Source organism: Oryzias latipes, chromosome 4 (assembly GCF_053564925.1).
Source record: "Oryzias latipes strain Hd-rR chromosome 4, Olatipes_Hd-rR_3.1".
Lineage (NCBI taxonomy): Eukaryota > Metazoa > Chordata > Actinopteri > Beloniformes > Adrianichthyidae > Oryzias > Oryzias latipes.
The window spans coordinates 15,356,460-15,379,416 of NC_136240.1; the positions used below are offsets into that span (position 1 = coordinate 15,356,460).

Consider the following 22,957-nt stretch of genomic DNA (forward strand, 5'->3'; position numbering starts at 1 on the left):
ATAAAAATCAAGCAAAAAAACAAGACAACTAAAACTAATGCAGAGTTTTAGTTGCAAATGTTTGATCGAACTGCAAAATACAGATTCTTTACAGTAACTCTGACAAGCAACGTGCCAGCTGACATAAATGGCCAGCTCTATAAATTAAATCAATCTTGATTGGCCAGACAATTGCTGAAGCACCAGCGCCCTCTACCGACAAGTCAGAGAACTAGAAAACTCTTTAAAAATAATGTTTTCCTAAATATTTGTGAAATTGAGCTGAGTAAGCAAATTGGAAGAGCTGAAAGTAACAAAGGAAAAACATTTAATTCATTTAAGTGATTAACTGTATGTAAATGCTGTGTTTTCTGCTACGTGAGCGTTCATGCGTCTTACTGAGATCTTCAGCCAGCTGGACTCTGCGGCCCGTGATGAGCTGGGTCTTTTTCTCTGTGTCTTCTCCAAAGTCATCCAAGACCTCCTTCACATTTTTCTCCAACCGCCGCACTGAGAGGAAATTAAAAAAAAATAAAATAAACACACACACAAGGAAGAGATAATAATCAATGTCTATTCTAATAACAATGTTCAATTGCAATTTTATCAATAGAAGCAGCAAAGGGATGAGAGAGCAGCTGTTTGTTTTAACAATGACTAGATTTGAGAACTATGGCAGAGAAACAGCTGTCAAAGTAAGTTTGAATGAATAGTTGAAATATTTGTGTCCCGTGTCCTAAGCTGGTCCCTGAACTCACCCTCTGTGTTGGTCAGCTGCTGTCGGAGAGTGTTGGCTGTAATAATCAGCATCCTCTGGATCCTCCAGAACAGAACCACGTCATTGCACTCCAGCTGGAACAACATTGAAAATAGAGAAGTGATACAGCCAGATGAGAGGAGAAGTTCAGCATCACTCATCACATTTCTTACCTCTGAATCAACAAAGTGTCTCTGGTAGTAATAGAAACCTCTCTTGCAGAGGTTGCAGTGACTTAATGCCTTGTGCAAAAAGTGTCGGCGATACAGCTGATGCCACGTATCCTTGATCTGGACAGATACAAAACAGATAACAGCATTTAAAGTAAAAAAAATAAAAATAAATCAGCCGTAATCAGAAAATTGTGGCGGTATTTGAGCTCACCAGCACTGGGTCCACCTCTACTCCTCGTCCCTCCAGGTTCTTCCTGACTGTTGTGACTTCATCATTGGCCAAATATGCTGTGTGGTCATCATGCAGCTTCAACAAGCGATCCAGCTCATTTTTGGTTTCATTACGGATGTGCTATAGAAGAGGAGAGAGGAGTGTGAGCTTCTTCATTACAGTGGGACAGTGGGTTTACATGAGCGATGTTATTTATGGTTCTCATTAGAAACCACACAGGGGGATGTTTTTTTATAAATGTTTCACCTGTCAATAACACTTTTCTGACCAAAAAAAAGTTTGAGTTTTATGTAGACACTGTAAGCACCATTTCCTGGAAAACTGACCTGATCTGGTGTTCGATTCTTCCAGTTTATCCATCTCTGTTTCCAGTCTGGGCCAACCATGTCTTTGATTACTGACTCAGCTATAAAAAAAAAAGGAAAAGTGAACTGATGTTAAAGATGAAAGAATGTTGTGCATTTGTTTAGTAATTAACATGTTGAAGGTTCCTTTTAAGTCTGGATTAAAATAAAGAAGGCACCAAATAAACTAATAACCAACTTTCACATAAGATTGTAAAGTTTCTTTGAATTTTTACTAAGACAAATACAATAAGTTTTAGAGGTACTGATGTCATTTGAAATGGAACTAAAGTACAAGTCGTCACTTCCACTTTTTTATCTACTGCTGTGGAATCTTGTTTAAATACTTGACGTACTGTCTCTGAGGCGGGACTGCAAAGTTTCCTCCATGAACTGGATGGCTGCATCCCACTGAGGCTTGTCTGTGATGGAGCGGTCTTCCAGAGCGTTGTGCTGGATCACCCTCTGCCACAAACATGTACAACATTTACACAGCAGTTTAACTCAAATCTTGGAGTTACAGACTTTTCATGAAAGTCACATATTTGGATAAAAATGCGGCTGCTGTGGGAGGACAGATCAACAAGTCCCCGTGCTCGCTGCATCTGTGCATTAACAAAGAATGGCTTCTTTGTTTACCAGGCTGTCCAGGGCTCTTTCGTTCCATTTATGCCTCTTGATGCTCTCGTCTTTCACAGCCTCCTTCAACTTGTCAAAAATGTCATCCTGGTCTTTGCCTTTGTATTCAGCCATGAAACGGGCAAATTCCTCCTGCAATGTTTCCCAGGCAACCTAAAGGAGAAAAAAGTGGTGAGGAACGAGAAGGTCAGGCACTAAAATAAAACACTAAACTGATGCACTTCAACAATAAGTTTTGAAATTGTTCTGAGAAGAACAAAAATATCTAAATTACTGATTTTAGAAGAGAAAAAGATGATGTATTCATTAATAAACTAAAAGTGTTTTTTCTTTTTTACTTAAATCAGAATGGTATGTGCAACAGTCTAAACTTTACATTTTATAAGAGATTTAAAAACTCTTCACCTCAAGCGCTTTGTGTGGAAGCTGCTTGTCAGTCCACTGTTTGAGTTTTATGTCCACGGTGGTATTAAAGGTACCAGAGTCCATTGTTTGGGCAGCAGGTAGATAAATGTTCTCGATGACATGCGTAGACACGCGCTCCCACAGCTTCTTCTGTAGAATAGCTTCCCTTTTAGCATAAAAAACAAGACAGAAAGTCAAACAGCTGTTATTTGATTTAAAATATTGTTTTGACTTCTACTAACTCCACAAGAAGTAGGACCTTTAATTGAGCAAATGTTCACTATTTGAAGTTTTAATTTGCCCTGTTAACTTTTTTTTCAGACAGATAAAATAAATGAAGTAAAACAAACAGAAAAAAGGCATTTCAAATAAACATCATACTGTGATCTTAAAGTCCCACTCTGATCATCATTTGATCTATTGTAAAAGCGTTCCCAGTGGTCTTTTAACTATGATTATCCAGTTTAGGCTAAATCAAAAAACCTAGGTCGTTTTCTAGGACATAGTTTCTGCAGAGTGGCAGCAGAAATTTGCCTCTTAGTTGTGGGCGGGACCGCTGGCGCAGAGCAACTCCCGGTTCTGAGAGCCCAGAACAGGGAGCTTGTGGCCCACCCAGCGTATTTCTGACGTCACAAACATGCTCTGTTTCAAACAGTAATTTTTCATCTGCTCCTGACTCACAATTTGAACAAAAAATAAACAAAAATGCAAATCAGAGCATAATTTTCTTTATACATGTCCTCCATCCTCAGAAAAATGCCACAAGAACACGTTAAAACCCCCCTTTTCAGTGGAGTGGGTCTTTAAACATGCCTTGCCTTTTGCAGTCAGAACAACTGTCGTTCAGCTTAACACTAAATCCCAATACAGCTCTACTATGATGCTATTAGCTGTTAACAGTGTCACAGCTTTCACCGGCTCTCTGAAGTGCAGTGCGACTCTTCAATGAAGCCGTCGCTCCCTAGAGCCTCAACACCCCCCCCAGGTAGCACAGCAGTGCCGCACACCTCTCTCATTTATCATCAAACACGCTCATATTTCACTGAGCTCCTCTTTTGTTCCAGCTGGCGCTCCTCACCACAGAGAAATGCTCCCTCCAATACTGTTCGCTATTTAACTGCACCCCCACCGCTCTGTCCACGGGCCATTCATCAGATTATTGATCTCCAAGAACTAAAGGCACGCAGGATGGAGGATGGCCATACCACCATGCAAACATCTCATTTATGCTAGGTTTTCTTCACTAAGCTATTAAAAACACGCCAAAAATGCTTTAGTGATAAAGCAGCGGTTTGCTATTTTACATAATCGATAGTTGAATGCTATAGCTGCTGCAAAAACACCACCAGATTACAGGGAGTAAGACGTCTGCGTGGGGTTTTTTAATTTTTCCGGAGAGATTTCCTTATAACACCAGTATTTATAACAATAAATGATACCAACAATAACTAAAAGTAACTAATAGTAATTGATACTAAACTTACCAGTGTTGTGGGGTGACTTGACTTAAGCTAATGACTTCATCCAAGATTTCATTTTTTGCCTTTTCGAAGAGTTCATTCTGAAATGTAAAAAATGACATCATTGCTGCAAACCGTAATAAAAACCTGAAGAAGCTTTTTCTGATATTTTAATTTTTATCGCATAGAAGAAAACACGTTTATCAACAACATCCATAATTGAAAATGTAGTTTCTATGAAAAAGCGAGAGTCACAGAACAGTAAAGACGGGTTGTTCGGGTTCTTACTCGGTCAAGTTCTCTCAGTCGAGGATAATTGTTTTTCCACTCCGTCTCCAGGTTGAATCGTGATGCTGTAGAAGGAAAAAAATACAAGAAAATGTCTATTTTTTATGTTTAAATATATATTATACAATTAAACTGTTTAATTCATAATAAGACAACAATATTTATCTAATTAAGCTGTTAAAAGAACACACGGGCCTGGATGAGGTGGTGGTTAAAACTGATCTACTTGCTTCATCAAAATCCCGTTCTGTAAAATCAACAGGCAATGAGCAAACGCAGACAGAGCTCGCTTTGTTTTATCCTGCTATGATATAAGGGCCACTTTCAGCTTGCTAATGGTGCCCATCCTTTAATCACAGGCTGAGAACGCTCACCTTCTTAACTGCTCTCATAAAAAGGTGCAGCGGTGGGGCCAATAACCTCCACTTTATCAAATGTCAGAGCTTTAGTGCTCACATATAAACACACAGTCAAAAGACTTTATACGCTAGCACACCAGGCTTGCTGTCCCTTTCCTTAACTCCCTATCCACAGTGCAGATTAGTCTAATTGCTCCTTCGTGAAGCTGCAGTGGCGCCAAGAAGGGAGGATGGAGGCTGGCTGCGTGTGATTTGATGGGATATGGATCAATACAGAAGACAATGGACCTATAGGAACTGCAGTGTCACAGCCATAAATCTCTGCTGTTAGCAATGGGCTGTGGTGGTCTAGACTAATTGTAGAGAGGGGGGGGTGGAGGGGCTTGAGAGACCAGTACGCTGTAGAGCCAAGAGAGCGCTGTCAGCTCACTGTACAGTTTATAATAATGAGCTCTACAATGGAATTCACTTTTTGAATAAGAAATATAGATTTGCAAAAAAAAAAAAAAAATCCATTAAAAAATGAAAAAAAAAAAAACACATCAATGCCCTGTGGAATAAAAATGGCAGTCACACCTTTGAAGACATCAGCTTGCTGCTCCACAGACTCCCTGACCATCTTCCAGAAGCAATCAGAAACGGCCAGGCTCAAGTTCTTTGTGGTCACTTGATGAGCTTTTAACATGCCATCCCTGGAAGGAATCATAAGTCACCATTCTTTTTAAAATACCACATGTATTCAGGAAGTAGAATTGTTTAATTGACAGCATAACTTGCCTTAACAATCTGGAATTCTGGAAAAAGTCTTCTTCGTAGTCTTTTATGGACTCTATGCGGTCACCACTGCTCCCTTTATGAATGAACAAGATTATTATTTTTGAGGAGAATCTTGGAGATTTTTAAGTGTATGCAGCGCGTTTTCTAACCAAAGTACCTTTTCCGGTCACCACAGCAAAATAGCCGAGGGCTTTCATGGGGAACAGCTTGCCTTCCACTATTTGCTGGATCTGAAAGAAAGAGTGGGTGAACTTGCGGCTCTATATTCACCACTGGTGGTCCCGAACCTTGATCCTGAAGTGCTACCGCCCTGCAAGTTTCCCAGGTTCCTACGTACTTCTGAATCAGGTGATTCCAGATTTTGAGTAACAAAACAGATCTGATCCAGGAAATTAATAAAAATAAGGCAGGGTCCCATGGAGAATAAAGCAGGGAAGTTGCTCTCAAGAACCGAAGGTTAAAGAGCACTCAGAAATAACATGGTGTAACAATATGAGGAGGATTGAGCTCCCTCTTGTGGAGAAGCTGCAAAAAGGTTCAAAAGCAAAGTGAATAATTTGTTTGTTTATGCTATAATATGCAGTTTTTAAATAAATCAGTATTTTTAAATCTCAAGATGAAAAGACTGAGAGGCATTACCAAACAATTAAACCCCCCAAAAAAGCCCTTTATGAACATTAATAAGATAGTGTGGTCCCCTTACTCTGCTGGGACTGGCCAGATTCTTTTCAGCCAAATCAACTTTGGTGAGAACAAAGATGGTCCTCTTCCCCTGAGGGTCCATCTGGCTCACCAAGTCTGTTACAATGCTCCGCTCTGCATCCACACTGCCATCTGAGTGAAAGGAACAAACCCAAGAGAGGAAAAAGAAAAAAAGGTATAAAAGAAAGCTAAGAAACTAAAAATCAGTTTCTGCTTACTCATTTATCAGTTCTATTTTCAGTCAAGTGTGTTAAATTTGCATTATTTGCTCACAGCTCACCCTGAATACAGAGAATGATAGCGTTGGGATTTTGCATATAGGCCTTGCTGATGCTAAAAATGGTATCCTTAGTATCTGATGCCATGCCCGCTGTTACCGTCTGAGAAAGACAGAGAAAGTTAGCTTCATACGCCAAACCTTTAGACAAATATTCAACTTTGGCCTTATGTGAATGTTTCTATTAAAGAATGAATGCAATTATGATTTAACACAGCTGCAAAAAACATTGTAATAAAAAATGATGAATAAATGGTAAGACAACTAAAAACTCCTACATATTCATTTAAAAATGTGTACTCACACTAATGACACCTGGTAAGTCGACAAGCACCATCCTCTGGATGCCCGGGCCCTTAACACTCAAGGATATTGTCTAAAAGAGAAACCATCTAAGTCAGTACTTCATAAAACAAAACCAAAGTAGATCAGCAGGTGAGAGTTTTAACCAAAATCTGAATGAAAAGTCTGACCTCAGAGCTGACTGTCTGCCCCTCCTTCACGCTCTTCCTCATCCTCAGCTCAATCTCATGCCTCAGGGCAGCCAGCTGCAAGAAATCGGATAAAACCCCACAGTGTGAACACGCTTTTACACACTTTTTTTAGACGGATGAGGAACCTGGAACTTACATCTTCCTCTTTAGTGAGGTCGAACTCTCGGCCACTGTCTTTGAAAATGGCAACGTGATGAGGGCCTTCGCTTAGAGTCACCTGCAGATTATTTCATTACTTTTATTGTATACTAAACAGCTTTATAACGACATGTGAACATCAATATCCATTTCTTTACATTCCACTTTTAAAACCAGACAGTTAACCAGCTTTAGTCACCTTAACAGGAGAGCGTGTCATCATTTCTCCAGAGCCTCTGGGGAAGATCCTGGCCTGAGCAATCATCTCGAGCACGCTGGTCTTCCCGGCGCTCTGATCTCCAACCACGACCACCTGAACAGAAGATGACCGCCCTTTAAAGCTCCAAAACTAAATTACATTGTGTGCTTTAGCTCTAGCAGTTAGTTAAAATGTATTTATTAAAAAAACAAGCCACATTAGGCATAAAGTAAACTTCAGCATTCATCATGGATTCAGTTTGCAGCAGAAATGAGGCTGAAGGAGCTTCTTACCCGGGGCAAATGGTCCTGAGTGTTGTAGTTGGCATCATAGTCAGACAAGATGTCGAGGACTTCTGAATACAGGTCAATGAGAGACTTCTGCAAAAGATGATACAACAGAAGTTAAGTCAATGCAATCACACGTCTAGTAAAATTTAGTTTAGAACACCTTTTAATTAAGCATTTGTTCCAGTTCTTCACTGAAACACACCCAAATACAAAAATAGTTGTTATTAAACAGTAATACTAACAGAGAACGTAGAGAAACACCTCACCTTTACTTTCCTTTGGTGAATCCCTTTATCATCTTTCTGCAGAACCACTTTCCTTAACTCCTTATTTTCCTTCTCGAGCCTCTCAAGCATGCGCTGATACTTTAGCTGAAAGGAGAAATAAGAGCATCCATTTAGCATGAGATATTTCTGAGGAGCTAAAACCCAGATGTAAGGTCAAAAGAAAATTACGATTTGCAAATAAATCTTCATAATAAGTTAAAAAAAAGTAAATATCTTTCAACTGCTCCAGACATTAATTATTTGATTATTGAGGTTTTTTTTCAGTAAATGTAAATTTAGAGGACAAAAAATGAAATACAATACACTGTACCTGAGTGCGCAGCAGCTCTTCTTGAAGCTGGTCGATCTTTTCTCTGTCTGATGACTACAAGGTACAAGAGAAACAAGAAAAAAAACAGCAACAAGCAGTGTTAATGCTCTCTGTGTGTTTCTACTCATGGTTTCCATGCTGCTTTGACAGTTTGAGTTCAATAGAAGGAAGTTCCACCAGCACCTCAAAGGTTTTAAACATGCAAAGTCTGGTTAAAGCAGAGGAGGGAGAAACACTGCAGCCCGAGGTCTGCTCCGCTTCGATCTGAATGATTGTGGACAGACAAGAGCCCCGCACAGAAGGGCTAAAATTAACCGGAAAACAGTTTGATTCCATTTTTCTCAGACAAAAAGGAAGAAACAAAGCAAACAAGAGAACAGCAGTATGAAAAGAATTATGACACAAACAAATCAAAGTGCATCACAGAACTATTTCCACTCTGGAAAACTCAAACTTTAAAAAATATATATGAAGATATAAATATATATGATATCAAAAATCCCCAAAAACCCTGAGGCTTTCATCCAACTTTGCATTCAGTAAGCAACCTTTTGAATTAAAGTTCAGTCCACTCATGCCCTTATCAAAAGTGCAGCTCACACCATGCAGCAGACCACCACTCCATTTAATGCAAGTCTTCTGGCAGTGCAGCCTGTAATCGGTAGCAAAGCTGGGCAAGTGGGCTGTTTTCTGACACAAGTCAGCGATGAACTGTGCATGCCTGCCCCAACCCCAGACCATCGCAAGTTCACACAAGGTAACTATGGCTACTGTGGGGATAAGAATTAACTGGACTGACAGGTCTTAACATCTGGAAGGGAAACTAAGAGGTGAAAGAGTTTCAGAACTAACTTTCAAGTGGATCAATGCATATATATTATAGCCTAATCAAAGGGAAATTTACTTTATAAATACATTAAGCCTCAATAATTAAAAAGTATACAATAAAAGGCGACAGTTTAACTATTTTCTTTGCCAAACACATAATGAAACTTGTCTAGAACTTTAAATTTGTTTTAGTTGTCCATTTCTGTGGAAAGGACAGCAATATTACATGTAAATGTTGACTTAAAAAAGTCAAATCCAGTCATTTAGTTTTCTTCATAAATGTCATATTTTAAACTGTAGCTGCAATGTTTTAAGGGCCTATGGTGGGACGGGACAGAGCTAAGTTAGGTGGGACCTTCACCTTGCGATTCAGTTGAGGGGGGCTTGGAGACGCACTGGGAGTCGACTCTGGTGATGGGGGCCGCGCACTATTGGTAGCAGCGGCCCGCCGGACCTCCTCCTCGTGCTGCTGGATCTGCTGCTGAATAAGAATGAGCTCGCCGAGCAGACCCTGCTGGGGTACGTCATAGTGAGAGACAGGAAGGAGGAGCAAAAAAATATAAAATAAAATAAAATAAAATAAACAACAGGGGGGGCATTGAGGTGGGCAGCCATGCAGGTCAGCTGGCACTTAAGTTGTCAAGATCAGTCAGTGCGACCCAACAAATCCAGTCTCCTTTGAAATCAAACTGAAAGCAGACGGGACGCCTCAGCAAAAATGAAAGAGATCTGTGATCACCATGGCAATAACTTCAGCCCTCCATTGATGGAATTTAAAACGAAAAGCAGTAATCCACACTGTAGAATGTGCTTCAAGTATTTTCTACCACATTTTCATGAGCTGCAGCAAAGCGAGTCACAAATACATGTACAAGTGTACTTTTCTGATTATTAAAAATGAACATTTAAACAAGCAAAGCAAGCTTTAAAATATAAATTAATTATTGATACATCAATGAGATGGAATATGTTTAAAGCCCCCAACACGATACAGAAAATGTTCAATTCTCAAATGATTACTAAAGTCTGGCTGTGTTCATGTTGGTGACCAGCAGTTCAGAGCAAAAGCAGGAAGGAGGAGAGGAAGGCCGCTGTTTCACTGGCAGACTTTCATATTGGGTTCGTTTGTGTAAAGTTCATACGTAGAACAAAGAACAGGCGGCATGAAACTGCTGAAACTGTAAATGAAAGAACAGAAAAAAGCAAGAAAAGAAAACTAAAAAAAAAACAAATCATTTTCTCTGGAAAGAGAGAAAAATTTGACATAAAGCTTTGAGTCAAGCTGCAAAGAAGTCTATCCTGAATGGTCAAATAACACCGGCTAAACCTTACCAAAAGGCCAGGGTTAATACCTTACAAACTTTTAGTTTGAGTGCAGAAAAGATGGAAAGTTTGGAACCGTCTAACATCTATTGTAAAATGAACTTCTATTATACAAGAATCCCATTTTTTAATATATTTTTTACATTTTTTTTAATTCTTATAAAAATGCCACTGCCAGATGAAAAGTTTTATCCACAAGTTATTAACAGTACCACAATCCATCCAAAAATCACGTAAAAAATGTTATTTTCAAAGCATAGATTAATTGCTGAAGGGTTTAAAGAACATGAATTTACATTTTTACATAAAGCCAGTGCTTCAGAAACTACCAGCATGATTTTTGAAAGCCAGTGTATGTATATTACCATGCGAACATGACAAATATGTCAAATCTACGTTTCAGGTTACTTTAAATAACATTTCTTGATAGGAAAGCAGCTTCAACAGGATCTTAAAGAAAGTGAGGTGCAGAGGCGCAGCGAGAACAGCCTAGAAGCATCACCGCATTTGTTAACTTGCCTTTTTGTACTGCTTGTCACCATCATGGGAGGCTGCGGTTGAAGCATCTGTAGCTTTTAGAGCAGGATTACTTGAAGTTTCTACCAAAGACAACAACAAACATGGAAAAAGTTACAAATGGAGGCATCTAAAACTATGTTTAATACACCAAACATGTCTATAAGCCCCAAAATCAAACACCAGTGGGATTTATTTCAAATGTTTGGAAAAACTCTGTAGTGTCAAAACCTTTTCTGCTAAGAAATAAATAGGAAAAAAAGTTAAAGGTGTTTTCTCTTGTGTGACACGTGTAAGGCTCAATTTGCTTGATATTTATGCTCACCTAAGTGGGACATACAGCCCTGATCTTTGGTCTCATAATGTTATTGTGTATTCCATACCTTCAAAGCAGTGAAAGCATGATTGCAGAACCACTTTGATTTCCCTCATTTTTATTTTCTTATGTTTGCATTCAACTGGAGCTTTGCTTTTATAGATTTTTATTTGTTAATAATCAGTATGAAATTATGTTAACTTGGCTGAGAAGCTAAGCTAACTTCACAATAGGCCTGCACAATATACCGCAAATTTATTGTTATCGCAATACCGAGCTGTGCAATACACGTATCGCAAAAGACAGCGAAAATTGCGCTTAATGGTTATCTTAAATTTGCTAAAAGAATTTTATGGCAGCTTCAAGTATTTAACAAATCAAATATATTCCTTTATGCATTTGACCAATCGGATGGAGGCCTTTTATGTAAGATGATTGCCTCCTATGTAGACGAGGCTCATTTGGAGTGTAATTTAAGTTATGTTGACTCTTATTTAAATTAAACGGTTGAAGTGAAATGAAAATGACGTTTTTTGGTTGTTTTGCTATTTGTTCATGTGTCACAAATTATATTGTCATTGCAATATTGATCACTAATATCGCAAATCGCGAGTTTTCCTCACATTGTGCAGCCCTACTTCACAATGTCTAAAAAATGTAGATATAATTACAAATATGTCATTTTCCATGATTCCTAATACAAATTAAATCCATGACAATTCTTTACATGATCAAATAGAAAGTCTGTTTTTATTATTTAATAGTAAAGTTTTTTGCTAACCACTAAATTAAGCTGTAAGCTCCACACGTAAAGCAGAAATGTGGGTCAAATATAGCAGAACAAATAACACACCCTATGTTTTTAGAGAGCATTTTCCAAACATTTAAAAGTCCAAATGCAAAGATAGAAATTCAGGCGTTTCAAAAAAATATATAGATAGTTAGAAACTGCCAGAAAGTTTAGGGCTGAAAGTTTAAACAAAGAAAGCAAAAACCCAAGCGGGGCAGGTTAGAGAAAGGGTGGAAGTCAAAGGAGGCGAAAAAAAATCTGTGGTAGAAAAAGTGAAGTCAAAAACAGTTAAGTTAGAGTAGATTGAGAAAAGGACAGGGGACACACTACAGGCAAAAATCTAGCTTTACTGATTCATTCAAACATAAGCCAAAAAAAAAAAAAAAAAAAAACAGATGCCAGAATGAAAATCTCATTCATGTAAACACTGAAGGCCGGTTGGCTTCCAAAAAATGATAACATATAAAAATTCTGGACAAATAATTAGTTCACAACATCAGACTGCAAACCAGGAACTGGCATAAGTTCCAATTTCTTGAGGGGAAAAAAATGCCATCAGTGAGGAAAAGGAAAGATAAGGGGCGGCTCTACTAAATGTAGAGTTTACACACCTAACAAAAGATGCACACCAGAGGCTCCTTTGACTTCACTACCCAAACTCAAACCTGTGAAGAATGTGAAAGGGGGACAGGAGGGGTAAGAGAAAGGAAGAACACAAGAAAAAAAAAAATCATAAAAGACAGAGGCAAGGGGGTGACGGTCAAAGCACGAACGCAGTTAAATAACTTAGAGGAAGCTTTTGCTGTGTAGTCAATAAAAAAATGTCAAATTAATAAAGGTTCAGCTGTGAATCAGTGAAACAATTAATTTGGATGAGAAACGTATTAATTTTTTGTGCTGGAAGACTCATAAAAAGTTTATTATAAAAAATATGACAGGTTTGACATCCATTTTTGTTAAGATTTTAAAAAATCTGCTTTGACAGCATTTAAAAATGGAACAAAAACCCTGATTCAGCTTTGCTTTCCTCAAAATAAGTTATTACACCCCAAACTTAGTGTTTATTATAACCAGAGCAAGAGGCAGAAAGGTTCTTTAGAAAGAAGAAATAGTAAAAACGTCTACTAAGAAATGTTGTTGGAGGTTTAACTCTATATGATCCCACTGTTATCATTTCTTTAGAGGCAGAAGACAAAAAATCAAAGACTAGTTTTAAAGAAAACCCAAATCATTTATTAAGTTAGACAGAAATATTCTCCAAAAATTGCTTAAACAATTTTCTTCTTGAACACATTACCAGTGGGATAAAATAAGTCAGGTATGTGCTGACCTTTGTCTTTGATTATATCTTATATAAAGAAAATTAGCAGACATTTCTACACCGCTAAGAATTGTAACCAGTGGATCACGTGCTTGAGAAAAATGTCTTCAAGCTTTGTTAATGAGCATCATCAGAAACAAAAGAAATTCTGTGTACTAACCAGAAGAGAGGAGGCTTTTCAGAAAGGTGAAGTTCTCTCCAATTTTATCAAAGTCTGGAAGCAGTTTGGCAATTTCTTCCATTTCTGGAAGAGCTTTGGCCAGTTTGTCTGTAGAAAGAAAAAAAAAGAATACCTGAGCAACACTTTCTCCAAATGAAAGACAACAGCCTTGGCTAACGAAACGCATACACCTAAATATTTCCTTCATATTTAATTAAAACTTACCAAGATCAATCTGTTCACTTAGTTCCCACACAAAATCAGGAATGACCCAGTTATATTCACTAAAGTCAGGTAGCATGTCTTTCCATTCATCATATGTCTGGAAGTTAAAAACAACAAAAAAAAAAACATATCAGCAAATATAGGAAAAACATATTTTCATCATATTGTGCACAATAACATTTACACTGACCTTCTTAGCCGTGTACCCTCCTCCCACCGCTGAACCAAGCAGAATGTATCTGAGCTTTAACAGTCGAGCAGCGAGGCGAGCCACCCAAAAGTTGCGCTGTTGTTGGTAGTTCTGCCAGCCTGACCCTTTATTCGGCTTTGGAGGCCGCATCGGTAATCGAGAAATTGAAGTAAAGTACCGAGCTGATGCTGTGCGATGAGGCGTTCGCTGAGGGTTAGTGTTGCCACAGTAGCGGTGATGGATGGCACGGGACAGAGGGTGGAGCTTTTGCAATGGGACCCGGAACCTTATCCCCATATTGGTTGAGACCAGGCTCTTGCAGGCCACGCTAAAAGAAAAAGAAAAGTCTGTAATGTCATTACATGAGAAATGATGCTGCAGGGAAAATTGACATTGTACAAAGCTGATAATAATCTGAATCTCCACAAGAATGTTCAATTTAAATAATATAATGACACTATTACCAGTTCAGTTTAAATTCCTAACTGCTGATGCTAAATAAAAAATACAAAAAAGAAAAATTATTTTAAAATTAAATTAGAAAATTTACAAAAAAGTTTACTGTTAATATGAAGCTTCCCTTTTTTTATAACTCTGTGAGAAGCCAAAAATGTAAACAAGTTTTAGTACCAATTTAAGTATCATTAAGATGCTTAAATTTAAACAATTATCTCATAATTACTTTATCTATTACAAAGTGTTTGTAGCATATGTGCAAATACAAAGCATCAAACTAACTTTTAATAGGGCATTGAGTGAATGAAAAAGCCATTTTTGAAAGAAATGTGCATAAGTATGAAGAAGTAAACTAAAACGTTCCATACTTGACTTGTCAGTTCAACAAATTGTAATTTCGGTGAGGGAGTGTCTGTTGCAACGAGACTCGACATCACTATTATAGTTAATTTGTGGTGATTTTGAGAGGAAACTATGATAGATGTGTCTTCAAAAGATATATAATAAAATATGTACGTGACAGTAACAATGTAATGTAAAGTTCGTTTTATGGACGTAGAACTAGAAGAACGGTAGATAACCACGGTCACTAACTGACAGTCAGTCAGTCAGTGTAGCTTAGTTGACAGTGTTTTTACTGTGACACTTTATGAGACACTTTAAAGTTACACTAACGTCAGATAAATCTCTTAGAAAATATTAAAAAATAAAACCACCCCTAGTATTTTAGCAGATTGTTTCATCAAGATATTAAAATCCCTGAAGCGCTAACGAGACTGCCCTGAACCCGCTACATGCTGCTTGCTAGCAGTAGCACTTCCTTTTTGCGATATTATTTCATTAAGCAAACAGAAACTTACCAGGTGGCCTTTTTCCCGATACGTAACATGGTTCTATTTACAACAGCTAAACGTCAGTGTCTTTCCTAAGGATTCTTTAGGCGCCGTTTAACTCATCTTTCCACATGGTACACATTGGCTTGTCTCTAATGTCAGCTAACTAGCTTGCTAGCTAACAAGGACACAGCGAAGAAAAAACAGTCCACTTCCTGTGTTCGGTACTACAAACATAACGGCACTGACAAAACAAGGATGTCAAAGATTTCGTTCCTCTTCTTCTTCTTGTTTTTTATCATTTAATTTAAACTTACTGGAAAATGCTTCAAATGAGATGATGTTTCCATTATCATCCATAATGTGTAATAATGACCAAATACTGTTATCAAACCATCCTTTGTAAAATATTGATTTGTTCCTACAAAAAAATATACCAACAGTTCCATATGTGAGTGTTGTGTGGACTAAAGTTGTCTTTAACACCTGCTGATGATAAGTAGAAAGTTTAATAGGATGTGTTCTATAGTCTAAGTCACATTTTAGCATGAACCCAATACCGGCTAAATGAGAGAAAATACTTGAATGTATATGAAACCAAATGTTTCTCCCATTTTGTAGAAAAGACCCAATTCATTTTAATCATACCATCCAAACTTTCAAACTCTATGGCTTTAATGTAATCCTGAATAGTTTCTTTTTTCAAATCTTAAGACTCTTGTTTTTTTATATGAAGTTGAAATTGGCCTGGTTTCCTTGCAGATGTAGGAATTGACAGTCAATATGCAAGATAAACAAATCTTGATAAACATTACAATTTAGTGAGAAACACTCTGCCCAAAATAGAAATGTCATGCTGTGCCACATGTTCAAATTGACTATGAATTTTTCTAAAGTTTTCTATAAGTTCGTTTCCTCCATTGTTTTGCTATCTTTGGTAATGTGAATACCAAGATATTTCATGACAGTCCTATTAGGAATAATTGACTGATGAGAATGGTGTATTGGCAATAATTCACACTTGTTGAGATTTAGTTTTAAGTCCTAAGCTTTAGATAAACCACAGAAATTTCCTTTATAACTAACAAAGTGTTCCAAAAAATGTCTGTAAAAGTTGTTGGTAAACCCATCAGATCCTGGAGATTTATCTAAATCTAAACTTCTCAAGGCCTTTTCTGCTTCTTAGATAGTAATTTCTTCTGCACATAGTTTTTAAAGTTTTCATCCACTTTGAGAGCCAAATCCTTGATACGATTAAAAGAGCTATCAGTGTCCACGACAGAATCGTGATCTGTCCAAGATGTCCCCTGCCTTCGCCCATTAGTAGCTGGATATGGGTACCAGCAGCACAGTGACCCAGAAAGGGACAAAACTGGTTTAGAAGATGAATGAATGAATGAATTTTACACGCTTGGAAAACTGAATTTTTTCACCTGCATTATATAGCTAAGATCAGAAATATCATGTCTGAAAGTGATGCTAAAAAACTCATCCATAATAGGCTGGATTACTGTAACTCTTTGCTAGCAGAGTGCCCTAAAACTTCTTTAAAAATCTTCAGCTTGTTCAAAATGCAGCAGCAAGACTTTAAGCAGGAACTAGCAGAAGAGAACACATCACTCCTGTGTTAGCTGCACTTTACTGGCTCCCAGTTGAATCCAGAATCAAGTTCAAAATCCTCCTGCTGACTTATAAGGCCTTATATGGTATGACCCCATCCTATATCAAAGACCTCATAGTGCCTTTCCAACCAAAAGCAAATAAAAAAAAAAAGATTGAGTCCAACGAGTTTCCACTATTTAACTGTGTTGGTTCTACAAATCCTTTTTTCAGTGCATGCAGGAGACAGTTTCTATTTTCAAAGTTATGCTTAAAACATTTCTCTTTGGATAGGCTTATTGCTAGACTGGCTTGCAATCAGAGAATATTTAACTTACTATTAACTTGTTTAAATTAAACTTAATAATAACAAATAGTTGGTATTAGGCTGCTAGAAGTTTGAAGCTGGGGAAAGTATGGTGCACTGGGGTTCTGTTCTCTATTCTCATATACTTCTCCTCTCCTCCTCTATTCTTGATCATTTATTTATCATTCCCCTCTGGGGAAGTGGGAGTGATTTCAGATTCCAGTGGGCTCCTCTGTGCTCCTGTACTTGGCTGTGGTCCTCGCCTCTGGCTCATCTCTGCTCCTGCACTTGACCATGGATGAAGCCCATCTGCTGAACTATATAAGCATGTAGATCATTTGCTGGACTTTAAATATGTAGTTGTAAAGTTAGATAAGTTAATTCTTCTCTATGAGTTCTGGTAAATCGCCTGTCCGTCCTGGGGGAGGATCCCTCTTTCATGTGGACACCCCTGAGGTTTCTTCGTTTTTTCCAGAATCCGTTTTTTTTTTAGGAGTTTTTCCTTACAGTGAAGGAGGGTCTTAGGGCAGGGATATCCAGTTTAGTTTAGTCTGTTTAGTTAAAGTTTTAGTATTATCCTATTGAATTCTATGCATTTATGATCCTTTTTGATTGTATGTTTACCTTACAATTACCAGTCTGAAGCCCATTGAGACTGTTGTTGTGAATTTGGGGTATACAAATAAAATTAAATTGAATGTTGCACCAAGAGGTCCAAATCTGTGGGATCTATTTATCAACAGACTTATCAATAAGCTAAATATTAGTTCTAAATAAAAACGAGTTCTTGTATAAACTTTGTGGAACCTTTAAAATGCTTTGTTAAATTGGATTACTTATACATAGAATAACATTTTTGATTCACCTGTCAAAGAAAACTGTTAATGGTCAATAAAATAACTGAAAAAAGAAAGGATATAGGTCATTCTAAATAAAAAACAAACAATGCAACAGACTTTTTTTGTTTTGTTGCCCTACCTTTTTCAACAACCAATAGAATCAAATGTTTTGTAATCGTCAATGAGAATTCAGGTCATTCCACTCCTTACTCGTGACCCTATTACTCCAACCTTCTCGGAGGCCCTTTCTTTAGAATGCACCTTCTAGATATTTGTAAAAATGTTAAAAGAGGACTTTGGTTAGGGGTTCATGCAAGCTAATTAACAAACTGGTCAAAGGCTTCGCTCTCTTAGCTGGGTTTGACTCATTATCCTCTTTGAAGACATGAACTGTAACTGATAAAAAGCTTTTAAATCTCAACAGTACATGTTCCTCCAGAATACTTTGATAATCATAGGATTTTAATATCCATGCACAGATTCAAAACACTTCATCTAAAGTGGAGCAATGTTGTCCCAGACTACAATTAACGGCAAGTTCTTTTCTTACATTTGTAAATACAAAGTTAACTCTCCCAAAAACATTGTTACTGAAATGCCTTGTGATAAATGTGTTTTTTGCAGCCTGAGTCCTTTTTAAAATATAATTTTATTGTTGCAGTTATCAATGAACAGACAATAATTAAGGTAAACACAAATGTTAAAGTCCAAAATCATTTGATTTCTTTCAATATTTTAGTGGAAAATTCTTACTGAGGAAAATCCGATCTCTCTCAAGGCCAAAGAAATAAATGACGAGACAACAGGCAGAAGACTGCAATAGGAACATTTAATGAAAAGAGAATTAATCAAGATCATTTCAAAGTACAATTTTTGTCAGAGGTTGGGGACAGATCAAAATAAATAAAATAAATTATAAAGTACAAAAGTTTTTTTTAATTTACATATCTGCCAATAACAAAAATACATATACTTCAGATAAGCGGTGGAAGCTGGAAACGGAAAACAAAATAAACTAAAATCCATACAAACTTAAAAAAGAAAAGGTTTTACCAAAACTTGATTTTCTAAAATTTGTTTGAAAATCAACTTTTTATGTCTTTACAGATACATTTCCCTGAGGAAACCTCCACATCAGTCAGATTTAGTCTGAATGTCAAGCGATAGCTTGGTTTACACACATTTGATGTGATGACATCGATGCAAATTTGGACAATCACAGTTTGTTGTACCTGCAGAAAAGCATATTGGTAGTTTTAATAAAACGGTTTGCTTTGATGGAACCATGGTGCAATTTAAAAAAAAAGCAACATTGAAGCAAGGAGGAAAAGCAATAGTAGTTTTTGCACATCTTTAAACTGATTTTTCTGCATGCACATTCAAAATTCTTACAACTTGAGACTGAAACATTTTGTTCCTAGCAGCATTTTACTATCTGATTTTTCTAAAACAGCTGATATTGCTGATACTAAACAGCAATGCACAATCTGCTTGCCAACTCCATTTCTCCTTGGTGCGATGAGAAATTGTAAAATGGCAGATGAAGAAACAGCAAAAACATACTTGTGATAACAAAAATACAAAATAAGCTTTGATTGATGATGCTCAACTCCCAAACTCCCCTCTTTTCACAATCATGTGAAACACAAAATAGGCAAAAGAAGAAGTCAGAGGCTGAAAGATTGCTTGCCTTGTGAAAGCTCCAAAGATAAACTGTCAAACACTCAAACCCTCCAGTAGAATTGAGCTACTTTTTTATCCAAGAGCACAAGTCAGGCTTTACAATAAATGGTTTAAACTGTTGGAGAAAAATGCCCTTCATGCAAAAAGAACAAAAAAGTGGAAGAACAGATACAACAGAAAATACAAATTAATAAGTAAACAACTGATTAAAATACAGTACCGAAAAGTGTAAAAAGACAAAAGCCCTTTGAAAAACTATTTATATGCACAGTCTAAAAATGTACAGCTCTCTCTTTCTATAAGTAGATATAAATCTTTTTATGTCCACTCTTTCTCCATCTCATTTGATATTAATGAAGACTAAACATCTATCTTTTATTTTCATTTAACATTTTTCAGCAGCCATATGAATGAATTGTCTTTGGGAATAAAATAGTCAGTAATCATAGTTTCCTTCCATTAAATAAGAAAATAAGTCTGGGGGGGAAAAGCCATTTTTGTGCATCTGAAAAGTATTCTGCTTTTTATCTCTAAACTTTATAAGTTCAGCAGATCAGTAAAGACCACAAAAAAATAACTGATTCATAAAAAAAAAAACTATTGTCATACGGGACATTCAAAAGTTCATTACAAAATGTGCAGACAAAAGCTTCAATTAAGAAAACATACATTTAAACAAATAACCAACAAAGACTGATGCATATTAAGGTTGATACATGATAAGATGCTAAAGTGTCGATGACAAAAATCAGAAATAATCGTTCTAATTCTGCCTGGGCATGAGAATAATGTCTGAATGACGGGCTTTGGACATGGAGTTGCATAACTACAGATACCATTATAATACCTGTAAAATGTATATCAGAGGCTGCTATGGGCCTCGTTCGTGAAACAGAACATCAACTGTTTTCTGTTTAAATACATACAAGTGTTGCTGTGCATTCTCACAGTTTTCTTAGTATGTTTGTAAGGTTAAGCTTTTTAATTAGCTGAATTTAACATAACTTTTCAATAAATATGATTTTTTTTTAAAGAATTCTTAAAGTTCAGTGGCTTAAGTACCAAGACTGTAGATTTAGTTAGAAGAGGAAATGAGTTTCAAAAATAGCCCTTTATGCCGACTGGATCTACCAATATATCATGCATTGATCTTTCAAAAAAATAATATTATTACCATGCCTTGGTATCCTTCAGAAGCACAACTAAATCATTCTTCCATGGGAAGAAAATCTTACTTTCAAAGGAGGGACGTTCATGGTAAACTTCAAACTTTTGGACAACATGATAAACTACAAAGATGTGTGATGCGTCTGACCCATGTAGTCCCATGCATGTGTGCATTAATGGTACATGCTGCTTCGGATTCAGAAACGATGCCTCTAGTTTCTACAAAAATGCTGTATAGTTTTCAAGCATCAAACCTTGTACATATGAAGCTGACTGGAAATGCCTCAGTGAACAAAAGTTCTAACGCCATGCGAGCAGCAGAGTCCAACAGCTCTCTTCACACTCAAAACATGTTCTGATAAATAAACATTTGATAGAGTGTTTGTACGGTTCTAAAAGAGTAAATTGAGGAACGCGGTGAAATTCCTAGTTAGCTTTTTTAGAATGTGTCAATAACTATGATTACTTTACACAATAAGGCTAAATATGATTGATAAATATGAATGCCGAGTAGCAGATTCTTTTCTTTTCAGAGATAAGCTGTAAAGCCAAGAGGAAAAGTCCATCTGTTCACTTAAATTTGTGAGCAATAAAATCTGAACATTGGAATACAGAGAATGCAATTTGGAGTGAATGAATGGTTTTAGGCCCACGGCTTGATTTTTTTTAATGTGCACTGATTCATGTACAGAGTCCATGCAACTTTAAAAACCCTCAAACCCAAAACTTAATGAGGCTCATAAACTCCAAAAACAGGTTTTATGTAACCAGGGGGGGAAAAGTGTTGTGTGGATCTGAGAAGTTGCAGTGTAAACAGCAGCAGTTTTGCAGATTCCTACATTTTCCACATCAGCTTTAAGATTTCAAATGCTGCCATTTATCAGCCTTACAAAATCTGTCCTATTGTACATATGACTGTGTGTCACTAAGTGTGTAAATCCATGTCAACCCCAACAGAGTCTGCAGCAGAAGAGAACGCTGACCAAAAACCTTCAAGACTACCTGTGTTTGCCTTCGACCAAATGTCTAGATGGTAACCTTTCAACTACTTTCTGCCACTCTTTACAAAACTGGAATCTTATTTCAGGAACAGTGTTGATCATTTGAAATGTTGTTACATTAGGAGGCTTTAAAGAACCTGCCAGATTCTAGCTTTTTTTCCATGTTCTTCTAAACACTTTTGCAAAGCTTTCTGAGGTTTTTGATTGAACGTTTGACTTTACTGCCGTTTTCAAAACATTGCAAAAAAAAAAAAAAAAGAAGATACCTGAGATCTTTTATTGTATGGAGTCCATGGGTAAGAAAGCTACAATGAGTTTTTTGGTATATGTGTGCAAACCCACAGCTTTTGCAGTTATATTAAGATGGGGAGGGGTAAAGACTAGCAACAGAAATCTTGTTATGCACCTTGATAGCAAAAGAACACATCCTCGTATGATCACTAAGCATGTTATAAGATAAAGATGGTAGTGTTATGGATGCTAGGAGTTGATTCTCATTTCATAAGTAGAACTGTTGGCTTCGGTGGTGGTGGTTGGCCTTGGGGGCCAGTCGGGGTCCACCATGAGCTCCTTGGCCAGATACATGTAGCGGGCTTTGGGTGCTCTCTTGCGCAAACAACTCAGCCAGGAAAGACGCTCATAAATTCGCAAATCAATCCCCCCCTGCAAAAACATTTGGAGAAACAATTAATACGTTTTTCAAACAAGAAATCAAGAGGAGAGTTCTGCTTTTGCTGCATGCAGAATGCATAACTTATGAGGATTCAGCACATGCTTAGTATTTCCCACATGCATGTGGCTAAAAAAAGTTAGCATGATAACTATACAGACTCTTTAAACGAAAAATAAGCCTATGGAATCACAGGTCAAACTGCAGATCTTGGAAAATAAAATAAAAACATAAAATTATCAATTTTAAAAAATGGATTTATCAAAATTATCCTAATTAAAATTAGGCTTAATTTTTGATTGTAATAGATTTCATAGGTTTCCCATAACCTAGTAGGTAAACTTGGGTCAAAGTGGACAAATATAGAGGCCATCTGAAAAAACCGGGCGACACAGTGGAACAAGAAGGACAGTCAGTAATGAAAGACCTGACAGTTCTGGAAAGAGTAAAAGCTTGAAACCTCACATATATTTAGATGTTAAACATAAAACGACAAAAATAAATGCAATGCCAACTACACAATAATTGACTCATTAGCAATGTTTATTAGCCAATATATTGTACAGTGGGGCATGAATTTTGATAAACCTAAATCTAATCTAAAATCATTTTAGCTTATGAAA

The 22,957-nt window shown here is 37.0% G+C and overlaps 2 protein-coding genes across 8 annotated transcripts in view; both read right to left on the reverse strand.

The window, feature by feature from the left end:
* opa1 (OPA1 mitochondrial dynamin like GTPase) overlaps positions 1-15,350 on the reverse strand; it is a 28,016-nt gene extending 12,666 nt beyond the window's left edge. Inside the window, exons 1-29 of one of the 6 annotated variants that reach the window (XM_011473988.4) lie at positions 15,096-15,350; positions 13,780-14,107; positions 13,590-13,686; positions 13,365-13,472; positions 12,495-12,548; positions 10,781-10,860; positions 9,300-9,449; positions 8,111-8,164; positions 7,780-7,884; positions 7,517-7,603; positions 7,224-7,337; positions 7,023-7,103; positions 6,866-6,940; positions 6,697-6,768; positions 6,396-6,495; positions 6,117-6,247; positions 5,571-5,643; positions 5,414-5,486; positions 5,213-5,328; positions 4,278-4,342; positions 4,014-4,090; positions 2,530-2,695; positions 2,125-2,277; positions 1,842-1,950; positions 1,468-1,547; positions 1,121-1,261; positions 910-1,026; positions 738-831; positions 379-489 (exon numbers count right to left, since the gene is read on the reverse strand). In XM_011473988.4, coding sequence (XP_011472290.1) covers positions 379-489; positions 738-831; positions 910-1,026; positions 1,121-1,261; positions 1,468-1,547; positions 1,842-1,950; positions 2,125-2,277; positions 2,530-2,695; positions 4,014-4,090; positions 4,278-4,342; positions 5,213-5,328; positions 5,414-5,486; positions 5,571-5,643; positions 6,117-6,247; positions 6,396-6,495; positions 6,697-6,768; positions 6,866-6,940; positions 7,023-7,103; positions 7,224-7,337; positions 7,517-7,603; positions 7,780-7,884; positions 8,111-8,164; positions 9,300-9,449; positions 10,781-10,860; positions 12,495-12,548; positions 13,365-13,472; positions 13,590-13,686; positions 13,780-14,107; positions 15,096-15,124 — 3,040 coding nt within the window. In that variant the 5' untranslated portion in view covers positions 15,125-15,350. Of the gene's footprint in view, positions 1-378; positions 490-737; positions 832-909; positions 1,027-1,120; positions 1,262-1,467; positions 1,548-1,841; positions 1,951-2,124; positions 2,278-2,529; positions 2,696-4,013; positions 4,091-4,277; positions 4,343-5,212; positions 5,329-5,413; positions 5,487-5,570; positions 5,644-6,116; positions 6,248-6,395; positions 6,496-6,696; positions 6,769-6,865; positions 6,941-7,022; positions 7,104-7,223; positions 7,338-7,516; positions 7,604-7,779; positions 7,885-8,110; positions 8,165-9,299; positions 9,453-10,780; positions 10,861-12,494; positions 12,549-13,364; positions 13,473-13,589; positions 13,687-13,779; positions 14,108-15,095 lie in introns of all 6 variants that reach the window. The other 5 variants (XM_011473986.4, XM_020702365.3, XM_011473989.4 and 2 more) reach the window with 5 other exon arrangements.
* A 3,278-nt stretch (positions 15,351-18,628) lies between these two features.
* atp13a3 (ATPase 13A3) overlaps positions 18,629-22,957 on the reverse strand; it is a 29,654-nt gene continuing 25,325 nt past the window's right edge. For both annotated transcript variants that reach the window (XM_023954223.2, XM_023954222.2), the window contains one exon: positions 18,629-22,327. In XM_023954223.2, the coding sequence (XP_023809991.1) occupies positions 22,145-22,327 (183 nt within the window). In that variant the 3' untranslated portion in view covers positions 18,629-22,144. The remainder of the gene's footprint in view (positions 22,328-22,957) is intronic.